Raw genomic sequence first — 22606 nt, forward strand, 5'->3', positions numbered from 1 at the left:
CATAAGCAGCCAGCACAAAGGGTTAAGCCCTTCTCCCGGCTCTGAAAGAATTAAGAAACAAACCACAAGAAGTCCAAATAGAACAGTAACGCCCGTGTCGTAAATATGGCAAAACCGCCAAGAGCTGGGAAATAATGAGTTTATTCAAAGTAAAAAWTACCTCTTTAGCTTTATGATGCTTAATAATCCTATTAGTGAAGTTTAATTTATTGTAAGGCACAGCCCCAGAGAAACCCATAAGGCTGTCTTCACTAAGAGAAGTTTTACAGCTTTGTGCCCAGTATTTTGTACATAATTGTCAGTTGYACAGCACCCCAATATGTCACTGATGATAGAGTATTCTTTTCAGAGATACGAGTAAAGCGTGTAAATGAACATAAATATTTTTGGTGCCACTTGTAGTTCATGAGCAGTATAGTTTGACGTGAGYATCCAGAGGATATAATCTCCTCTGTGAGTGTCCCTGTATGTAATTTTCTGTTAAATTATTTGTAAAATAAGTCATTTGCAAGCTCCCATTTAACTAAATGCGCTAAGTTGAAACTTGAGGCTCAAGATCTCCAGAAAAAGAGAAATGTAGGACACTCGAGAGAAAAGGAAAAAGGAAAATTGAAGAAGCAAACTTGAAAWTAGTTTGCAAAAGAACTTTTGCAATTTCCCAAAATTTAAATAAAACAAACATTGATTCAGTAGGCTCAAAACCAGAAGACTAGATTTTAGTGTTTTTAACACCGTAGTGCTTGACAACACTATGCATTTTGCTAAAGCTGCTCTTGTGTCACTGAGCAGAGGAGAGTCTGGTTCTAATAGACACAGTAGCCCATAGCTTTTCAGCATCCAATCCAGTTTGTTACGCTGGAAAATTCCAAATAGGCACTGAAATACATGAAGAGAACATGTGAAATCCGCTTTGCCAAGGTGCACCRCATCCCGTACTGCAGGCCCACAAGCCAAGAGCCTCCGTGCAGGTGAACAAGCAAGCCTAAGGAAGCCCAAGGCAGTTCACCCAGCTCCTTGGGCACTCGCTGAGCTTCACRGTGCTGTTCCTCCTCTGCTGCCAGGACCCACTGTTGCCCATGTAATGCTAACGCAGTACGCTACAGAAGCTGCAGTGGAGGTGCACACATATCTGCCCTAGCCCTATCGCATTTTCTGCTGTGAAACACTYCCCCAACTGGAGGAACAACTACATCCCATGGGTTTTGGAAGTACTCTTAAAGAGAAACAGTGTGCAAAGAAGCCCCACTGCATTTTGAAGGAAAGTTTTGGAGCCCTTTCCTGAGCCAGCTTGCAGCACAGCAGCCCCRCAAGTAGCTGCCCCCATACAGCAGAGGCAGCAGCATGTCATGGCAGTGGTGAGCACCAGCACGGATCCCTCAGACCGGGGCTACCTCCACCCCCTCATAGCCAGAAGTGCAACATTAGGTGCTTTGACTTCAGCRTTTTAGGTGACCCAGCCTCAGCTGGTTGGTGTCCATATACAGAAGAGGGACCTGAATTAGCTTTCCCCCCGTTGGCTTAGCTCACTGAGGTTCTCACAGATAACAGAAGCAACCAGGTATCTTGCTTGCCTGCACGTGTAAAATAGGTGCAGGCACTTAGCACTAGCACCCGGCATCCTAAGCCAAGCCAGCACTGTGGTATAGGTGTCCAGGAGCAGGGCTGCCCCGTGAGAGCTTGAGCTGGGGCCGCTCCAGCACTGGCAGGCCCCAGCTGGAGGAGCAGAGCCAGGTGCTGGTAAGCAGGTCCCTCGACAGCCCCAGGCACAGCTGGTGTGAACCACGTCCTGGGGCCATCACAGCACCCTGCGCAGGAGCAGCAGGAGACAAGTCTGGGGGCCGGACGCCCAGGCCTGAGCCTGGGTGTGCACCCAAGGCATGGGCACCTGGGCCATGCGCAGGGCGGGTGGTGGGAGTCCCAAGTGAGGCTGCTCAGGGGAATTAAGGCCTGTTAGTGCCGCCAGGGCCCTGAAATTAGACTGTTCCACGTAATGGACGTAATGTGTATCCAGCGGCATATCTGTGACATCTCTGAGGTTATCATCCATCATACTGGGACAATTAGAGTCGTTGCAAGAATAGTGTATCTTTCTGGGCCAGCATTATTTGAACTAGCTAAAACATCACCTTTTTACAAGGAAAATGCAAAAAGTGAAAATAGGTTCAGTAACTGGAATCTATCACTCTCTACTACTAAGCTAAATGTTATTCTTGACCCACTGCAGATTTATGAACATCAGGCATGGCATTGCTGTATCCACTTAGAATAACAAAAGCGGTATCTAATTAATTAACCGACTGCAGGATCTTGCAGGCAAGGGCAGCCATTTAGTCTCTATATCCCAGTTCAGYGCAGCCCATGATTATCTAGCTCAAAGGTCTGGGCTTGTAATTGTAGTCATTTCTACAATTAGATATATTTTAAAATAATAATCAATAATATATTCACTCTATATATGAACTAGCATTAACTGGAAAACTGCCTTATATTCAATGCAGTTTGATTAATAAATGGGTCAATTATAGCTAGACAAATAGAGTCATATATTATAGCATATATATGATACTATAAATTATAGCTACTCTGACTTCTTATACTAAAAAAATATTGAATTTCTTTAATTAATTCCTGTCTGAAGTAGATCAAAACTTTCAGGAAACATTCAGTCTTGATTTTAAAATGTCCTTAATAAATGGTTTTACCAGTCCRCACTACTAAAAACATGCACTTTATTTCTACCCTGAATATGCCCACTTTCATGTTCAGCTGCTGCATCTTGTTATAACATTGTAAACTATTTTGACAAGTTCTCGGATTTTTTGTCATTATATCAGTACTTGTACACTTGAGTAAGACTAAATGGTGAAAATAAAACATTATATACTCCAGTAGTGAAATCCTGGTCTCAGTGAAGTCAGTGACTAATTCCCGTCTCCTTTAGCGAAGTTAGGATTYAATTTCTCTTTCAAATAACATTGTATCCAAATAAAAGAGGTCTAAGAACTCATACCAGTATCAGATTACTTCTAAATGATACCTTTACTAGGTCATAGGCTTCTCTAAAATCTTGTAGGTTCAGTGATTAGAAGCTTGTGAGGAGTTTTCTTTTTTTGGGGCACCAGCTGGGATGATAGAAAATGTTATTGCACTCCTGTCCCACATTATCACCCTTGCTGAACAGCTGACAATTTGATTATGCCGCAGGAATGGGGAAAAATTTGAATTTTGGTAGCTCTCTTTTTTAATAAACAGTCATTTAGTTTTAAAAACAAAAATAATAATTTACTAAATAGGCTGTATTCCCCCCTGTAAAACCCAGCTTTCCAAGAGCTAATGCGTGAATGTATTCACAAGAGTGAAATTCGCCAGCGGCCTGAAGCCCCATTCAAACCCTCAAGGAGAAATTCAGCCAGCTGCCTGCATAGCTTCTAACTTAGTTCGGATGTTTTCAAGAAATCAAAGTGGTTTGATAAGTTATTAATGAAAACAGTTTTGCAAATCCTTTGTTAGTATAGTTATCCTTTCCCCCTTTTGCTATATTTATGCGATGCCTTTAAATAAACCATACTTTTTCGGCTCTATCTATTTTATCTGTGTTTTCATAGCATGCTCAGCAGAGAATCTGAGCATGGATTTTTGTGAATCAGTTTATGTACCTGAAAAACTATTGTTTATTGAAAAATACAGACATAATCAATTTATGTAGCTACTCTAAGCTTTACCATATAAACACGTGTGTAATAGCTGAATAAATAGCCAATACTAAGAAGTTTTAAGTAACTAGAAAAAGAACGAAGTGCTCTCAGTTCCCATGGCTCATGAGAAAAGTGGAGGATTCTGTACCCTGCAGGATGTGTAGAGGACCTAGTAGGATTGAGCGATAAAGCGATAAATTGCTAAATTATATCTTACATCTGCAGAGACTTAGACTTCTCATCCCCTCAGTCTTTTTTTTTAACTTCCGTTATATGTGTTTTAGATATGAAAGATGATAGCTCATGAAAGGATCTGAAGTAGGGTATAGGTTTAAGAAAGTCAAAGAACAAAGTGTCGTGTCTGCTCTTTGAATTTCTTAAAATTACGGAGTCTTTAGAAGCAGAGCTGTTCACCTTCACTCACAACCTTGGAACTGCTCTGTGGAAAACTGAACATTTTGTAAGAAAAGATCTATCTATGTTAGTCAGTTTTAGTTAGGTTTAATTACTTAACCTTCCAGAAACTGTACAGCTGAAACACAGATTGCATTCTCCAGGAGCTTCTGAGCACCGCACACTGAAAGCTGTCTTTTTGTGTTATGTGTCACAGTAGACTCTAGCCAGAAAGGTCTGAACTTGGAATTAGCGGAGAGTCATTCGCCAAGTCACAGACCCCCGAGCAAACTGAGGGGTGAGCTAGGAATAAACAATAAAAGCAGCTACAGGGTAGGTACAAGAAATGATCCCCAAAGGTTATCGGCCCGTGGGGAGAGAAAGGACAAAAGAAACCATATATAACCTCTTCTATATTTAATACAATTATTTTTCAGAGGGATCTGGTTTAGTAACGTTGTCTTTTTTTTTTCCAAAATCCATTGCTACCATCAGCTGCTTTCAAGTGCCTAGTGCAGGGTACTGAAAACAGGATAGCTGGGGCAGCTGAAAGCATGTCCCRTGTTGTGGTCCAAATAACAAAAAAACTCATCACAAACGGATTTAACAGACTTTGTGGGCAGATTTTACAGCTTACCCTAGACTCTRTCCTTCTGTAGCTAGGCAGCTGCTCCCGGTATCTTGGTAAGTTAGGTAGTAGTKTGGGTTGGTCTGCTTTACATCAGAGAATTGCACCTTTTCAGCAGCGGTGTGCAAGTCTTYATTATTCTTTGCAAATCAGAGATTAAGTGTGAAGGTAAAAACGCAGCAGGAGCTGGAAAATGCTGCCTTTCAAAGAGGAAAAGTGCAGTTAATCACTTTTAGGGAATAACCTGCAAGRTGGGAGTTCACAGATCAAAATGAGTCGCAGATCCAGTGGAAGCTGCGAGCACGGCGTGTCACCAGCGCGTCTTTCAGGCTGGTGTGCTCCCGGCTCCCAACCTTGCGATGGCCTGGGCTTGACATTCAAAATCTGCCCTTGTGTTATCTTCAACATCTATGTCATGATTGTCAACTYGTATTTTCCATTGCCTGGTATCGATACTCAGACAAAAAAGCTCTAGAAACGCCTTGGCTCTGATGGGAGCCAGGCTGTTCCCAGGCAACGAGGGCTAGTGGAAATGGAGAAGCCCAGCAGCCTCAGAGAGGTGTCTCTTCTCCTCAAAGATCTACATGAGAGTCAAAGACCCAGATATCTAGGAAGTGGTTCTTCAGCTTTTTCATGAAGGGAAAAGACTTCTCCACACTCACCTGTGGGAGACCTCCTACAACTTTACAAAGGTTTCACAGGTCATTACTTTACAGGGGAGAGTGAGGATCTAGAAGAAATAAAGGTTCAGGTTTCTGCCTAATGTATGGAAGTGATTTGCCTGGGTTAAATATATTTTAATCCGTTRATTTGAGCATTTTCAGTATGTCATTAGAAAAAGCCTGTACACAAATCTCCAAAGACAAAAAGTGACAGCAGCACAAATGTGGTTTCAGGAACATATCATGATGACAGAACTGGATGACTGTGGGGAACAGGCAAGGGCAGCTGTTAGGTGTGAAAGTGACACTCAACACTCAGATGCTTGCAGTTCACAATTTGCTTTTATCAGAATCAGCAACCTCACAACTGCCATTCTGTGTTAACTCCAGCCTGCCCCTGGCAGACCTGCATTAACCTTTGCTTATGGAGCCACGGCAGGACTCAAGAAAATAAAAAATAGAGCACATCAGATTCTCCACTGGTGYAAATCAGCCTCTCTCTGCTGACTTTGAAGGAAGTGCACCTGTGCGCTTGAGCTGAGGATCTTACCAGTTCTACTACAGCCTCATTAAGATGTCACATTCTTCCCCTGCCTCTCCTTTTGCCGTCTAGCTGCAACTTTCCTGTGTTGAAGACTGCAGTACAGCCTTTGATCCTCTGATAACTCCTTGAGGCTCCCTCTCCCCCTCAGATAATTGGCCACGACATTGCCTGAGTTATCCAGGGTCATCTTATCTGCCCTTTTGCTTGGAGAGGGATTACAAGCGAGAGAAAAGTCTTGGAGCCTTCACAGGTGCAGATGACCTACATGAGTGCTGCCGTGTGCCGTAGGTCAGGCATCCCCCTCGACATGAGGGGCTCCCTGTTGCCACTGGACCATGCTTAACCTCTCCTGCTACTGATGTGGAAACAGAAACCCACCAGGGCGACCTGGGCCCAAAGGCAAAGCAAGATCCTGTAGGTCTTTTGCCACAGTTTACTTGGGAAGCTGGAAAAGAAGAGTAGGTGAATTACTTTTCTACTTACCAAGGTATTTACACATTATAATCAAGCAATCTCTCAATATTCCTTGGAGTTCTCATGGTAAGACATTTTCTCTAGTTCTAACAACAATTTTTGTAGCTATTTAGTAAATCTTCAATTTTTTTTCAGCTTCATCAAAGCAGACAGTCACTGAAACTGTGTGGCATTTCAGTAACCCTACCAATGCGGTATAAGAATGTAAAACCACTTCAGCATACATACTGGCTGCTTTTCTATTTATATGTGCAAAGACTGCATTAACAGTACAGTCAGCAGTGATTCATATTTACCTCAGCCACAAAAAATGTTTGAGTGCCAGACCTAAGACTGACCCCTTTGCAACTTTACTAAAAATATCTTCATCCAGTGATGATTTCCCTGTGGTAACTCATTTTTGAGATTGGCTGCTTAATAAACCCATTATTCTGCTAGTGGATGTTTTACTGAGAGTGCACAGTATTATTTTTTAATCAGAAAGTTTGTCAAAATTAAATCAAACACCTTACAAATGTCTTAGTGTATTACACTGAAGCAGTTACCTTTTTCAGCCAAATTTGTAATCTAATCAGGTTTGTCTGACAAGACCTATTTTCCATAAAACCATGCTGACTGGCATTAATTACTTCCTGTCCTTTCATTCTTTATCAGTTGAATCCCATATTCCATTACTTTGCACCCCCCCCCCACTCCCCAGTTTGATGTCAAGCTAGCTGGCTTATATTTACCAAGGTCACCATGTTTGTCCTTGCTGAATACCAGCTAGACCTCAGTCTTCTTCCAGTCTTCTGGAATTTCTATATTATTTTGAGATTCATTAAAAATTTAAGTGTGGAAGTAAGCATCTCCTTCACCAGCTGTTTGAGACTCCTTGCATACAAGTTATCTTTGCCTGATGAATTACAGGTTTTTATCACAACTAGATGTTTAACATCCTATTTGGTTACTAATGGACTGAAAAGGCTTCAGCTTCCCAATATGATACCGCTGTCATCCTACTTTGTCCAAATCGAGGAGAGACATGTTTATTGAATATGGCCTTCTTCATTATTAATGATATTACCACCTTCATCTATTAACTGGCTAATTCTACTGGTGGATTTTCTTCTGCATATAATATACTTCAAATGCTCTCTTTTGGGGTACTTTTTTTTGCTGCACTGGAATGCCAATGTCTTAAGAATCACTTTTCTATGTGTCATAATTTCTAAAGTACATTGAGTGGTATTTCTTTCCTCTTTTTCTTGCTTTTGCTCTAGGCCACTATTACTTACACTTTCTGCCTCCTACGAAGTGAAGTAATAGCTGGAAGGAGAAAGTAAGGGAAAGAAAGCTCTTTCTTCTGCTGCYTTTAGGTGTCTTTTCACTTATTGTTCTTACCTTCTTGTTGTCCCCACTTGACCTCCCTGAAGATTTGGCTGCCGAAGCCAAAGAACCTTCTCTACATTCAGTCCTGGTAGAGGGAGTAAAAAAGTGATATAAGCTTTCTCTTGTTCCCCTTTTTAATGCTCCCTTACTGAACAAGGTCTAATCTTTTGAGAGGATACTAAATGTCCGTGTACTTTGTAGTTTCTCTGTAAACTACCTCTCCTGCTTTTCCTTCTATGACCACTTTCATACATGGAAGGAAACTGAGAATACACACACTTTTTATTGAGAGAATAGCTACYATCCATCATGAGATGACAGACACTTTTACTTCTTGGAAGAGGAAAGTTCTTAGAGGAATGGTCCAGCCAAGTACCAAATATTTGTAAGTGCTGACATCCTAGTGAGCATCCCTCCAGACCGGGTTATCCAGGATCGCAGCGCACTCCCACCTTTGCACTTGGTASCAGCAAGGGCCATGGATATGCAGTGCATTTGAGAATGAAGCCAAACGTTGAATATTTGTGTAAGAATCAATAACTTGGGGGACTCTCACTGCTTGTAACAATTTTATTTGTGGTTGTTTTTGTTGTTTGCAATACTTTTTGCTTAGCAGAGGAGAAAAAAATGTAGTAAAAAGCTGGGAGTTTCACTTTGAATCAATGTAGGCCCATGCCTATTCTTTTTTTGCCCCATCAAAGGTATTCTCACGAGCAAAGTAAGTTCCTGGTGAATTAAAACAGACACAAAGTTGTTGCTTAAYAAATCAAGTTAGTCCTCTTAAAGAGGATTGCTGCAACACATATTTTCTTCTCATGAATCATTTTAAAGGTATTTTGACTTCAACAAACCTTTTGGGAGTCCCTTCTCTTTAAGTCACAACAGCTGGAATGTGTAATCTTTGTGTCAAAAATCAGTGGCTAAAAATAGTTGTGTGAAGCTGATAAGCTAAATCCTGCCTCTTTGCTTTACGCTTCCATCTCTTGCTTCTTTTTAAATTAAAAAATGACTCCTCCATGAAATTCACAGAAGAGGAAAAAAAAGACTATAACACCTTCACTAATTCAATGTTTTTGYCTCTGGTCTTCTATATATTTCTTGTCATACCAGTACTTGCCTTCATAGATGTCAAATCTTTTATTTCAATTACTACCTCTGTAAATGAAGTAAACTGAGTAACAGAAYGTTTTAAGCAATTTCTTACACAGTAGCTATATAGTCACTGTGATCTGTTTTACTTTACCTGCATGAGGTCATACGGAATTTGTTGCAGTAGCCTTTCCTCYGAGAGATGTATTTGAGGACAATTTCATGTTTGTAACCTTAAGCACGACAAGGGACTACTCRGGTCTGTATCTCTTACGAATGAACGTATTTATCTTTCTCCTTACCTTTGGAGCTTTTTCATGTCTCCATCGCCCAAATTCCAGTCTCAATCTRATATTCCATAGGTGGGTCCAGATTCTGTTCAGGAGGTAATGGTCTGAAAACATTAAAGCAGTGGCTCAAACCCAGCTTAGTGTGTACAGTCWTAAGAGGTTAAGAGATGGACAAAGAAAACCTTGACAATTTTGACTGATGGGAGAGGAAAGAAAGAAAAGACAATAAAAATACCAAAAAGCTGATTAGTCAGCCTTGAAGTACCCACTGTCTTTGTGTCTGTCATCATCACAAATATGAGGCAGCCAGTTTTCACCRAACTCTTCGAATGACCACCTAAGACAAATTTCACTGTATTCTGAAAGGAYAGATACATGAATCACATCTGAATTGTAAGAATGTATCATGTGCCAAACACTCTCTGAAGATCTTTCAATCTGGCTGAGGAGCTAAGTTGTCTCTTGCATAGCTTGCTTCATCTTGTGACATAACTTACTGAAATGATATTCACAAATAAAGGTTTAGGCTTTACTTCARAATAATAATATTAAAAAAAAATCAGAAACTCATCCCCCCCCCCTTTCATACTAGTGGTGCTTCATTGACCTACACCAAGATGAGAAGACAGTTGCTGTCTATATAATCTCTTTGACAGTTTGCTTACTAGTTAATTAGCTTACTAGCCAAAAAGTGAGTAACATCTTGGCCAGATCTGGTAGGACACCTAAAATCATGGAGTATTAAGAAGTACACATTGCAATATACAATTATATGCACATTTTGTTATACTTGAAGAAGAATGGAGAGAGAAAGGGCATATTAGAAGATATATCATTTATGAAAAGTTCTGGATAACATAATTGGGATAGAAACACAAGTTTTTGCCTACAGAAATCTAACAGGACACTGAAGAAATTGCTCTAAAATCTATGGAGCATTACATCTTTTATATTAACTTTTCTGAGCCATTGTGTAGAATTTAATAACAGAGGTATCTGTGCTATAGGACAGTACAAAAAGGCTGCAGAAAGCCTATCGTTTTGTATTGAATTCTGTAGGACTTTTCCATAAGGGTTGGATGGTTTATGAGGTGTATTGTGTGTGTGTTTCTTCTTTACTCCTGTGGCAAGCTGAACTTTGGTTTTAGACTGCAGCACATTCTGAATGTTTGAGTAGCCTTTTGTGGGTAAAAAAGAAGATAGTTTTCTGTCTCATTAATCTGCAGACTCATGTGGAAGCCTATGCTGTCTCAAGCCTTGTTGGCAGGTCACCATCCAGCTGCATGAGCCATTGTGTTTGATTTTTAAATAGGGATGTACAATAGGCACTGTACCTGCTGGTGTAAAATGTACACAGAAAATTGCATACCATTTCCGTCAGCAACTGAGATTTTGTATTATTTCAATGAACTGAGAGCCCTTTTTTAAGTGCATGAGGGAGCTAAGAAGATGTACGCGAAGGACTGTGTAACAGCATCCTTTCCTGACCTGGTAGAAATAAGAGAAGATCCATTTTTTTGTCAGTGATATCTATTTAAATAAGGCAGGTATATGTCTTATATATGTATGTGTGAACCASAAACACAACCTGTAGGTTAAAAGTACTACTTTCAGAAAGCCAAAGCAATTCAGACATTGAAGCTTATCAATTGTTCCTAACCATGCAATTAAAAAAAGAGTTGGGAAGATTGCTGCTGAAGACAATACAACAGARGTTAGAAATGACAACAGGGCGTAAGCTCCTCCTAACTTAGGAAGGAGGAAAAATGTCAAAACAGTAATAAACCCCAACCAGGTCAACAGGTCAATCCACATGAGAAAACCAACACATAACAGAAGGGCCTCTGAAACTTCTGAAGAACAGAAGATCAGTAGGAAAGTATTTTTATGAGAAATAAAATGTGCCTTCCTGTCAGGGAGGAAGGGAGTTGCAGGGTGCTTGAGAAATGGAAAAAAAATGCCATTAAAGCCTGATATGAATAAAGATCAGGTGAGAGAGGATGTCACCCTGTGGCCTTTGGAACTGTATTTCTGCTGCCTCCTGAAATTATGTTTTCCTGAAACAAAGGAACAATGTTATGGAAAAGTGGGTGCCAGGTACTTTAGGAAAATGAGACACAGTGAAGCGGATAAAAGAGACAAAGACAATAGCAATCATATGCAATAAAGCAAAGGCAGCTGAGGTCTGAGACAAAGCTGAAAATTCTGAGCCAGCAAGATGACTGAAACAGGGGAAGGAAGGAGGGAAAGGTGATTCACAATAACATTTGAAAGACATTGGCTTGAATATTTATCAATGTCACAGCAAACTTAGCTTGGCAGCCTTGGTGGCTGACTTTGTTCTGTTAGTGATTTCCCACCCTTAAGATGACAAACAGGAATGTAGTTCAAAAGATAGCTCTTAATATAAGCTGTGCGATAACGCTTAGGCTTCCAGGCCAATTACACAGATATCGTCATGCAACTGTATTGCTTTTCTATAGACATAACTGAACTATTTATTTGCAAGATATTCAAYTGAGTGGTTTCAGTCTAAGCAATCTAGACTCTTGCACATTCACAAAGACATGGAGCTAATATACCTGCACTGCACAACTGGGCAAAGGGAAYATTCTGCACCGCTGCTTGGAGTACTTCACTTCTACTAATTGGTCAAATTAAAATGTAGGTCCTATGCCCTGGTTAATGAAGTTGTTACATCTTTGGTTTAAAAATGGCTGAAAGAATTCTGAAGTGATTAATCCAACTGATTGATGATGGATACAAAAGTACTCGARTAAATTTTTTTAGCTGATAGCAAAGCTCTGATTTATGCTGCTTTTGTAAGTGCTATTTCTCCACATATATAATGGTATTCTGAAGTGGCTAGTTTGCCGAAGGTTAAGATGCAGGTAATATTATGTATGTTAGAGAAGTACCCAATCCACAGATTTCAGAGCAATCCTCAATTCTGCATCCTAACTTTTCCAAAGTTACAATTGCAGCCTATCTCTCATTTATAGATAAGGATAGACCAAATATCACTCAATAAAAAAGATAGACAAAGGACCATATCTGGTCTTGGTTACACTGGTAAAAGTAGAGTTAACTTCAGCTGTCGTACTGTTATAACCAAGAACCAAATTTGGCTATTTGTTTTGAATCAATGCTATCAATAAAAGTCTGCCAAAAATAACCAACTGGTAAATATTAATTTAAACAGAGAAATTGGAAATCAGTTTCACACTGAGTTGCAACATGGGGCCACTGCATGCTGGCAGTAAGAGGATAATGAGAGTAAGTGCCAAAAAAATACCTGGAAAGCACTACTTCTGTGTGACATCCAATAAAGATGCTGCACACACCCCTACATTTTTCAGCAATTAAGTATCTGCAAATGGTAGTACTCTCCTTCCCCAATTCCCTGTCTGCAGTGGCCAAAATACAGCCCAGCAGTGCTGTAATAGAAGTTTTTCAGGGTGGCCCCTCTGCACGACAGCTGTTTCACAGCCTGATAGTAGTGTCTCCAACCAGCTGCTTCAGTTTGCTCCTGGCTGTCACTGCTATAGGTTAATAGGAACAGAGGCAGGAGAAGGGTCTAGGCCAGCAAAAAGCAGAAATAACAAAATTTTCTGCCAAAAGGGAGTGTGGGATAAGAACTTTAATGGGCAAGCAAACAAAGAATCAGACTGAAGCCTGAGGCGCTTCAGTGTGTTGGCAACAGACAAGCAGTCCTGGAACAAGCGCAGCCCAGAGTCTCAATTTGAAACGACTGTGTCACCTCTGTGCCAAGAAAGTTTGGCTCTGTGTATACATGTGTGCATGTATATCTATATCCCCACACCAAATATGTAGTTGTGATAATCATGTAGTAAATTACAGAGCCATATGATGAACTGCATGTGCCTTTGACCACCTCACCTGCCCCCTGCCAGCTAATTCATCWCCATTTGGATTTATTTTATCGTTTCTAGCTAAGGCTTTAATCCTGCAAACATCTATGTGTGTGCTTAACATTAAGCCATGTATAGTCCAATTGAAAACAAGTTTGGTTGCGCATAGTTCCAGCATCAACTCTAGGTGGGATCCAGTCCTCTCTTTTACCTTCAATAGAAGCAGTTTTGGCTTGTGATTTCTTTCAGTTTTTGGGATAACTACTCTAGCACTGGTGCTGACTGCTGGTTCGGTGTAATTGTGTGTCATGGACAAGTCCGTGTTATTCCATTGGCTTTAGAGGCATTGCACCAGGTCACATCAACGGAGAATCTGCCCTGTTGATAAAGAGAAGTTCACAAGGATTAATCTACCTGATCTACAAACACCAGTGGAATATCACTTCAAGCATGAAATGAGGGCWGGGTACACAAAAAGGATTTCTTATTCCCGGAAGATTAGGATGCTAGTTGATGGTGTTGCTCTACCATGTGATCCAAGCAGCCATCCATGTGTCATGAACATAAGGAAGTTCTTTCAGAGCTTCTGTCACCTGTTCTCTTGTAGCTTATGCCTGTCTTCAGCTYCGTATTTTCTCTCTATCCCCCCTCTGTACACTGTGCTGAAAACAAAGAGAAAGGCAGCAAAAGAGAAGTGTAATTGCGTAATGCAAAATAACAATCATAAGTCACACCAACACTAAACCCTATGTATAATGAATCTGTCCTTTAGGGACAGTCCTTTCCATGTCATTGTCTGGTACTTATGTTGTTGTTCATCTACCTAATTACTGCTTTGAAAGGTATAGTCCTGCTGTCATGCCTAGATTAGCAGCAAGTGTTTGGCCAGCTACTTTCTTGTCACAGTTGATAATTATTTAATGAGTTCTGTTCTTCCCTAGGAAAGCAAGATTGGGATAGAATTGGACTTATTTTATCACAGTAGCATTGCTGCGCCTGTTGGCAGATTTGACAGCAACAGTACTGGATTCCAGTAAGAGAGCAGAAGAAGAATTTCCATAAGCAGATCCTGAATCAGTTGGAAGCAGTGGGGAAATTAATAGTAATGAGTGAATCTCAATAGATACAGACTCATTACTTTGTTAGCTGCCAGTCGTTTCCTGCAGCTGTAACCATGCTGGAAATTAGGTGATGTTTTTAGCTAAAAGAAAAGCTATCAAAAGTTATTACAATATGTTGCTAAACTGGGAAATCTAACTTTAGATCTCCAGATTTCTCCATCTGTAGGGGGCCAATGAAGTCATGTTATCATTTTTTTGCAGTTGGAGTCTATTGATAAATAAAAGAGCATCATCAACAGGGCCAGATGGACCCTTCCTTCAGATTACCTGTCTAGAAGAATGTGTTGACGAATGAAGGCAGATAAAGAAACTTCGTGTTGAGGCCAGATTAGAATGACATTGGCAAATGATTATTGTATGTGTAGCTACCAGCTCCAATGGGCTATATTTTTAAGATTTTCTGGTAACTGTTTCCAGTTATTTTGCGTACCTGTCTGGAAAATCTCTCTTAAAACAAAACAAAACAAAACAAAACAAAACAAAACAAAAAAAAAAAAAAGACGACGTGCATATGTAAGGTCTTACCTCATTGAAAGTTGGTTATAAAAAACTGTGAGAACTACCTGAAAGAAGTTAAGAAGTTATAAATGGATTTTCATCTCAAAATATATTTTAATTCTGATGTTTTAAAATTTCCAAAATCAGAGCAAAGCATTTTGGTTGATCTTATATACTTTTTTTGGTTAGCATTTCATTTCATGGAAAACTTGGGAAGAAATTTGAACCTTTTTCAGAGAGGGAAAAAAACATTCAAACTGGCAGAATTTCCCACAAAATGGAAATCCTAGTTCTTGCTCACTTTTACTGTTTTTCCTCACACTGAATTGTGTTTTTCTTCCTGAACCTATACAAACCTTCTTATTCTTCAAGGCCATAAAGCACAAGTGTCTTTTTCTTTACAGTCACAGATTCATTCTGTGGTCATGTGCTGTCCACTCGGTTATCCGTAACTATCTCCTCCAAATAAGATTTACATGTGTATGTATGAGATACACAGTTGGGTTTGTCTGTCATTTTGAGATATTCTGAACGTTCTGGAAGTTCAAAAGCTGCTTTTCCTAGAAATGGCATTGAGCCGTCAACCAAGCACCACCGGACAATGCCGTAACGTCCTACATTGAAGTGCCTTCTATATGGCCACATCACTCAAGATAGCAGCGGTAGCCAGACGGGGGAAGGTTGGTTTGTCTGAAATAAATGACCTGAAAAGCAGGAGGATTGCTGGTCTCAGCAAACTGCTCCTCTAAACAGCAGGGGCAAGTGAACTCTGAAAACACAAGAATTTCCTGTTAGGCCAGCCTCCCCAGTAATGCTAATAAATAATAATAATTCATAGAAAGTATGCAAGATGGACTACCTAACTTTTATTATTAAATCTAGTATCTTTCAAGCAAGACAGTTTCTCATCTGCCATATTTTCAGATTTTTCCTTGAAACATCTGTGTTTTCAGTGGAATTTATTTTCTCTGTATACCCATTGATACAGATGCATGGCTTCACTCTGGATGCTGTGTGGCATTTTGGTTGGAGCTAACCAGGTCTGGAGTCATCCCTGAAATGCGAGGAGGTTTCAGATTTTGTAATCCTTTCTCTAACTCCTAAACTTGCTATATTTTGTGTTAAACTCACTGCCATTCAAAATGAGGACCATGTCACTAGGAAAAGGGGTTCGGCTGGTTATCTCGAAGCCTCTGTAACTTACATCAAGGCTTTGGATAACCTCTGCTTGCTGAAGTACAGGACAGAGGGCATAAAAGGAGTATATCACTTTCTCTGCTACGTCCTTTGCCCTTGCTTCCTGCCGCGCTGTCTAAGCTGTGCTGGGGTACRCGTGGCAGGAATACAGCCCAGGACAGGAGCCATTCTTTCAAGACAGGGAACTGAACGAAGCCTAGTCTGGAGAGAGTTTAGGGCTTTGCATCTGATCCCTGTTGCCGCTTTCAAATTTATGTGTGTTTTCACAATAAGTTACTTTTATCTATTTCTCCTACCAGATATACACATATTTTGCTGCATACTAAAAGGCACATCAGATGTATTGCTATATATGGCTACTAATTATCAATATGCTGAGCATATTGTCCTCTTAACATTTCCATTCATTCCGTCTCTCTATAGATATCTCTATCCATCTGTCTATACGCATGCAACCAGACGATTCTGGCGATGTTTTTTAAATTCAGTATTCTGTCTAGACCTGGACTTCAGAAATGGGCCCATCTGTGCTTTGTTGATTTTCCACATACTTTTTCCTATCAGATTGAAACAGGATTTGCTTCTCATTAGTAAGATATTCAGCTGCAACCCGAATAGGCAAGGCCACCACTTAGTTGTATGGCCACAAGAATCTCACATAATGTGAGAATGTGCCCATGCCCAGCAAGTGTTAATCTGGGGCCTTCTTGCCTCCTCCAGTAGATCTGTCCCTTGCTACCTTTTTTTCCCTTTCAGTGCTATGAGAGAAGAGTTTACACTTGTTAGGCTGATCTTGGCAGTCAGACAGTGTATGAAGGAATGTGAACCACTGAAGACGGCATAACTTTAAAGGGCAACTCTATTATATTCCACGGTATTCCGGGGAAATGGAAAACAAGAATCACAAGCAGTTAGAATGAAGTCCTTATCCACTCTATGTTGGTGTGATATGACTCCCCAAAATATGTTCTCTGTGCCTAAAAGTCAAAAGGAGTTCTGCCTGCAGAGCAAATACAGCAGAAAATTAAGCAATAGGTAATTGCTCTGTGTATAAACTAATTAGCAGCACAAAATGCAGGGGGCAATAATGCCCTTTCATTCAAGACATTCTCATTTTATTTTGAACTGAGTGTGCATGTGGTAATGTTCTAAAGCACTGAACATTTACTCATTTGACAGGGGTGAATGACACAGAAATCAGCATCTTGTGATCAACAGGAAAAGAAAGAAAAAGAAGAACACTCGCTGTTCTGATGTCATCTCCCGTTGTTATTGTTGTTGTTCCTCCAAATAATGGAATTCTGGAAGCAAGACCATAAATCTCAAAGCTCAGCATTGTCTCATTCYGAGATCAAGGTCCTTGTTGCTGATTGATTCATGCATTTTTCATTTGGCTAGCTAATATCCTTTAAATGGAACAGACACTTAGGCAGTGAAACTGGAGCTATTCTCCTCTCCCTCAAGAGGATTTAGCATGTAAGTTAAACAATTTCTTGGATGATTTTTGGTAGAAAATATCATTTATGGAAGACAATGATAATTATTCACCTCGAAAGTCTAACATTAATTTTGACCACAATGAATCTGGTGCTATTGGGTGATAAGAGCACTTAGCGTTTAAGGTTAGATTGTAATATCTTTCTCAAGTTGAATAGTACCTTATTCTTTGAGTTATCCCATTGGAATGAAGTATTAAGATATCACTTGACATGAGTAAGAATATCACAATCTAGCCCTTAATGAAATCTATAGGAGCTGAGAGGGTTCTTTACAAGAATGAGTCCATAATCTGTATTTTTCTATTTTTATGGATATGTTTTACTTAATTTGTAGTCTTTAGACAGCTGCAAGGTAATGGTCTGATGTAACTATTTATATTTCACCCCAGCTTTGATAATTTTAAAGCTGTCTGAGGGTCTACAAACAACGTAATTAAAAAGGCAATTACATTGTCTTTTCTTCAAAGCTGAAAATGTTAACTTGTTACAAAAACACTATAAAGAATTTTTTTTAAAAATCCAGATAAAACAGCAGTTCCGAGGTCACTACCACAGTGGGCTGAACTCAGGGCAAAGACAGCTCTGCTGTAAGTGCTCTAAGGAGTCTTTTTTTTTTTTTTTTTTAATTTAGACCTTTAGTCAAACTCAAGTTCATCTCAGGCTTTGGCCTCCATGTATGAGAACTGTATCAATGTTTTTGCCCTTTGATCCTGCTTTTGCCTTGCCACATTTCCAGTTCTTTAGAGARCTTACCATTACCGTCCTGTTTAGTGTCTCAATTCTTGAAGTATTCCCTTGCCGTGGGGTCCCAGGTATCTCAAAGAAGCATTTTTCTTACTGTTTTATACAGAGTATATGCTATATATGTATATGTTGTAGCTGTACTACCTCCTAAAATATTCCCCAAAAGATATTCAGATTGTGCCTTAGCACAAGCAAGATCTAAGAGCAGTGCACAGTGACAAGACCTAAACAGTGACTAACACTTCCATCCRTTTGGTAGTGGCTACTTGGGTGAGGCATATATCCAGTGAAGTAAAAGATCTTTACACCARCGCAGCAATGTATAGTGCATGTGGAAGACAGGACTGCACCCAGGGTARCCCCCTGCCATTCCTGTTTCTGGAGGATTTGCACTGAAGTTTGCTTTTGGTCACAAAATATTTCATGTCTCTTGGCACGGTGAGTCATTTGCCATCAGCACTTGAATAGGGCCTTCTTGAAGGAACTGTGCTCACCCATCCTGAACCGACGTTTGGACTTGGGATGGCCCCAATGTGAACAGTGGGAGGTGAAAAGGATAGAAATGACTGATAAAGGATTTCTGGAAGTCCTGGGAAGAATTTGGAGGAATCTTTGGGTAACCGTTTCCCCAGGTGAAGGGACATTGCCAAGTGCCTGCTTTCCTAGACACGAAGGGCTCCTAGGAACTGTGTCAACAACTGAGACGTACCCTTGTCTTTTAACAGACTGAGAAAAATGAGATCAAGAGTAACAAAAATAGCTGAAAGAAGCTTCCATTGGTGTTAATTCAATCATAAAAAAAAAGAAGTTTGACAACACAGAGAAAGTAGCAGTGAAAGACTTAAATTGTATGACAGGGAAAAATGTGGAAAGAGCAGTAAAATGTACATTTTAGAGGACAGTACTGCCTTTCCTTTTGTTGTCAAGCTTCTCAATAGTAATGAAATGAAAATCTGATACATTCAGGACTATAGAAATAACTGATAATTTGGGATTATATCTTTAATTAAAGGAGGAAGAACATGCCTGGTATTTAGCTAAAAGAAAGGAAGATTACTAAGAATAAAATATATAGAAGGACTGTACTGCAGTATAATAAAAGGCATCAGTTGGACTCAGAAATTCTGCTGGTTGAGGTAGGTTTATCTCCACATGTTAAGAGAATAGCAGCCATGAATTCAGGAATATTTTGAAACTTGAGCAGATTTCTTATAGCTGTGTAGGGTTTTCTGAGCAGAAAGAGGAGTAAGATGATCTGACCTTCTTCCTGCTGAACTACAAAGGTTGTTTCCTGCTTTGTCAGAACTTTGCATCTGCTGTTGCATCTGTGCTGCTGTTTTGAGAGAAATTATTATTGTGGTAGGTACTGGAAAAGACATTAAGCTCTTCTGGAAACTAGGATATTTTCTGTAACTGGAAGTGCTGGAGGAGAACTTTAATTTTTTAATTATTTTCCTTGTTTCTAAATTTCCTTTAGAAAGAAAGGGAAAGTAATTCACTAAATTCAACTTCTTGACTAAATTCTAGTGTCATTTGTGGATTCTTTCTTCCTTTAACTGAAAAGAATTTGTGGTTTTTTTCAGGCCTCAGTCTCATAAGCATTCAGGGACATGGCTGAGTGCCTCTGCCCAGCCAACCAGTTCAAACACCTGCTTAGTCTTGCAAGTACTTGTTCAAATTTACAGTGAATAAGCTGTATGGATGAATAAGGACGTAAGAGCTAGATTCTACACCTATGGAAAGTCTATGGAAAAAATCAGACTGATACTAATAAGCCTCTCAAATTGCGGACCCCCTATTAACCTTTGTAATAAATAAGCCAACGTTATACAGGTAGCTCTATAGAGGAAGGAAAGGGTGAGTAGGTCAGTGCAGCTAAGGGGGTCCTCACTGTCGATGGCAGGTGACAAGGCGCTGTAGTGTGGTTGCAATGCCCTGCCATTCCCACTGCACCTGTATCCACTCCTGAGTGTTGCTGCGCTCAGGAGAGACCCTACAATAACAAACACATTTGCACCTGTGCAAACAACCTTGGTTTCATGTTTTCTCAGGGTTACTGCAACAATAATAATTAAGCATGAAAGAAAATACTGGGTTATGAAACAGTCACAGTAGGAGCCTACTCTGCCTTACTTTATTCAGGCAAATATTAGTAATACTTAACTTAGATTTTACTTTTTATTAGTGTACCATAGACATATGGGAACCTGACAAATTAACTGCCATACTTAATAATAATATGTAAAATGCCATGAGTTGGTCTTTAATTCTTATCTTATTGATTTCCAGCTTCGGTTTTATAACTTTATTTAGTAATGTTTAATGTCCTTGAAAAATTATAGATCTTTCTGGAACCTCTTTAATCTTGCCTGTTATTTGAACTTGTCCATCTGAATGAAGTTAAATACTAGTGCAACAGTTTACTACTAGATGACCTGCAGGCTGGTTAGCTACGCTGCCCATTTTCCCTGTATTCATTTGATATATTATTTTACAGTAGAGAATGTCTCAGGATTTCCCAAACTTGTCTAGAATTTACACTGGCGATTTTCAACATTCTTATTTTCATCCACATTCACCTTCTTCATCAATCTAAGCCTAGATTAAGCACTCTGTGCCTTGACAACTCCCTGGGAGGATCCGGACAGAAAGGTTTGGTATTACCTCACTTCAGCAGCCCATAAATGTCAAAAAACAATTCCTCTGGGGCTGATATTTTCTATGCTTGGTGTCAATTTGGACAGCTGGGGTGGAACTGGCAAAGCCTTTGGCGCACTCATATGAAAAATACTATTTTTCTGCATGTGTTCCAATCCACATTTTCAGGCTCAGATAATTCCAAACCACATAAAACAAGAAGTTTCAAACTGGGGCCAAAAGCTGTAAGCTGTCTAGCTTAAACAGAAAGTCTCAGTGAAATCAGAGGGATAAGCTACGTAAGTAAGACTTCTTCATGGATAGTTGAGACTATCAAGTCAGGTAATTTTAAAGTTGTAAAAGACCTTTATACAAAGCTCAACCAGTGAGGGATGGATGAAAATATCATTCTTTCAGCCGTCATAACAGTCAGACTTCTGGTATTAAGAGTTATTGAATTTTCCTCTTAATAACTCCAGAGTACTAGCTCTTTAGAAAGGCTCGGGAAAAGTCTCATGGGACTTCACAGTACAAAGCACATAGTCTGCTGTGCAGCTTCAATGTATGGTATGCATAATACACTGTCCTTACCAATTCTCCCAGAGACATACTGGAGATGTCCAGTACTGCCTCTATTAATTAAGCTAAAGCAGCAATGCTAGGAGGCATAACAATGTCAGATTTTCTGTAGTTCTTAGCTACCCCATATCTAGGACCTGATCCATATACTCAACTAGCGTGTTACCCCTCCAGCCTACTTGCCTTTTTATAAACTGAATTTGAAGTGAGATGCAAAAAACAAAAAGGGCTTCAAACTGGGCTTGAAATCTTTTCTAAGAGTTTTGCATTTGTCTATAAGCCCAATCTGCCTTCCCCACATCTAGTTTTATGTCAGTATGATCCCACTGGAATTAACCAAGGAATACTGGTGCAACAAGAATAAAGAATCAAGCTGCTTCTGCTAGGGTGTGGGGAGCATTTACCCCTAACAGGAAAAGGCTACTTGGATTTTTTAAATAATTTTTGGCTACCTGAATGTATTTTATTTCTATTTAAAATGTTTTCTTCTTTGCTTCTTAATCAGTTGCTGTCCTTCTGTAAAGGCTGTAAATAAAATAATTCTTAGTAACAACGTTATGGGCAGCTGTAAATGATAGGAGTAGTTATTTGCCCAAAGAGCTACAAATAAAATTTAGACCTGCCACTGTTGCTGCACTGTGTGCTGACCTGTTTGCCTCCAGGATGCCATCATTTGGAGATTCACTCAATAGTTCAGCTGCAGGCTCCAGGCCACTAGATTTTATTCTGCTCCCTCGGAGGCCTGCAGAGCTCAGAGTGAAACACAGATGATTCAAAGCTTGGTTGTGGGACCTTCCTTCGAAAGCCCTAGCAAATGCACAGTAATTGTCCACATTCGCATGGGTTTGGCGTCTTCCACGAGGGGAAGAGCTGTTTGTCCGAAAGGGCAAGAAATACAGAGCTAAACTCTGCTGCCTCACCCTTACTTCTGCTAGCGAGGCCAGAAYAGAAATAGCCATGAGCAAGCATCTGCAAGGAGGTTTGTCTGGGATCCTGCTCCCATTTGCTACTTGGGGCATGGCAAACCTGAGGACGGACTAAATCGTTGCTGCCGCCAGCAGCTGACACCAGGTCCGGGTACGGGCCGCGCTGCTGCCGAGAGGCGCTGGCCCGTGCATTTCGTGTCGCGCAGGGGCTCGGCGAGCCGCCCACGCGGGCGCGTATCCCCGCGGGTGACTGCCGGGCCCGCGCCGCTCCGCCGCGGAGCGCAACCGCCGCCTCCGCCTTTCGTTATCGCTTGCTGACATCTACCGGCTACGGCACGAATTAGCCCTCCTCCCGGGCGGGGAGCGAGGGGAGGGGGAAAAAAAAGG

The 22606-nt window shown here is 40.3% G+C and overlaps 1 protein-coding gene across 1 annotated transcript in view; it reads right to left on the bottom strand.

Moving 5' to 3' along the window:
* Positions 1–2050, bottom strand: part of SMYD2 (SET and MYND domain containing 2) — a 27143-nt gene extending 25093 nt beyond the window's left edge. The window contains exon 1 of the mRNA XM_085300160.1: positions 1805–2050. Within this exon, the coding sequence (XP_085156286.1) occupies positions 1805–2050 (246 nt within the window). The remainder of the gene's footprint in view (positions 1–1804) is intronic.
* Between the last annotated feature and the right edge of the window lie 20556 nt (positions 2051–22606).

This window comes from Rhea americana, unplaced genomic scaffold (assembly GCF_003343005.1).
Source record: "Rhea americana isolate MKP2758 unplaced genomic scaffold, rheAme1 scaffold_160, whole genome shotgun sequence".
NCBI classification, from domain to species: Eukaryota; Metazoa; Chordata; class Aves; order Rheiformes; family Rheidae; genus Rhea; species Rhea americana.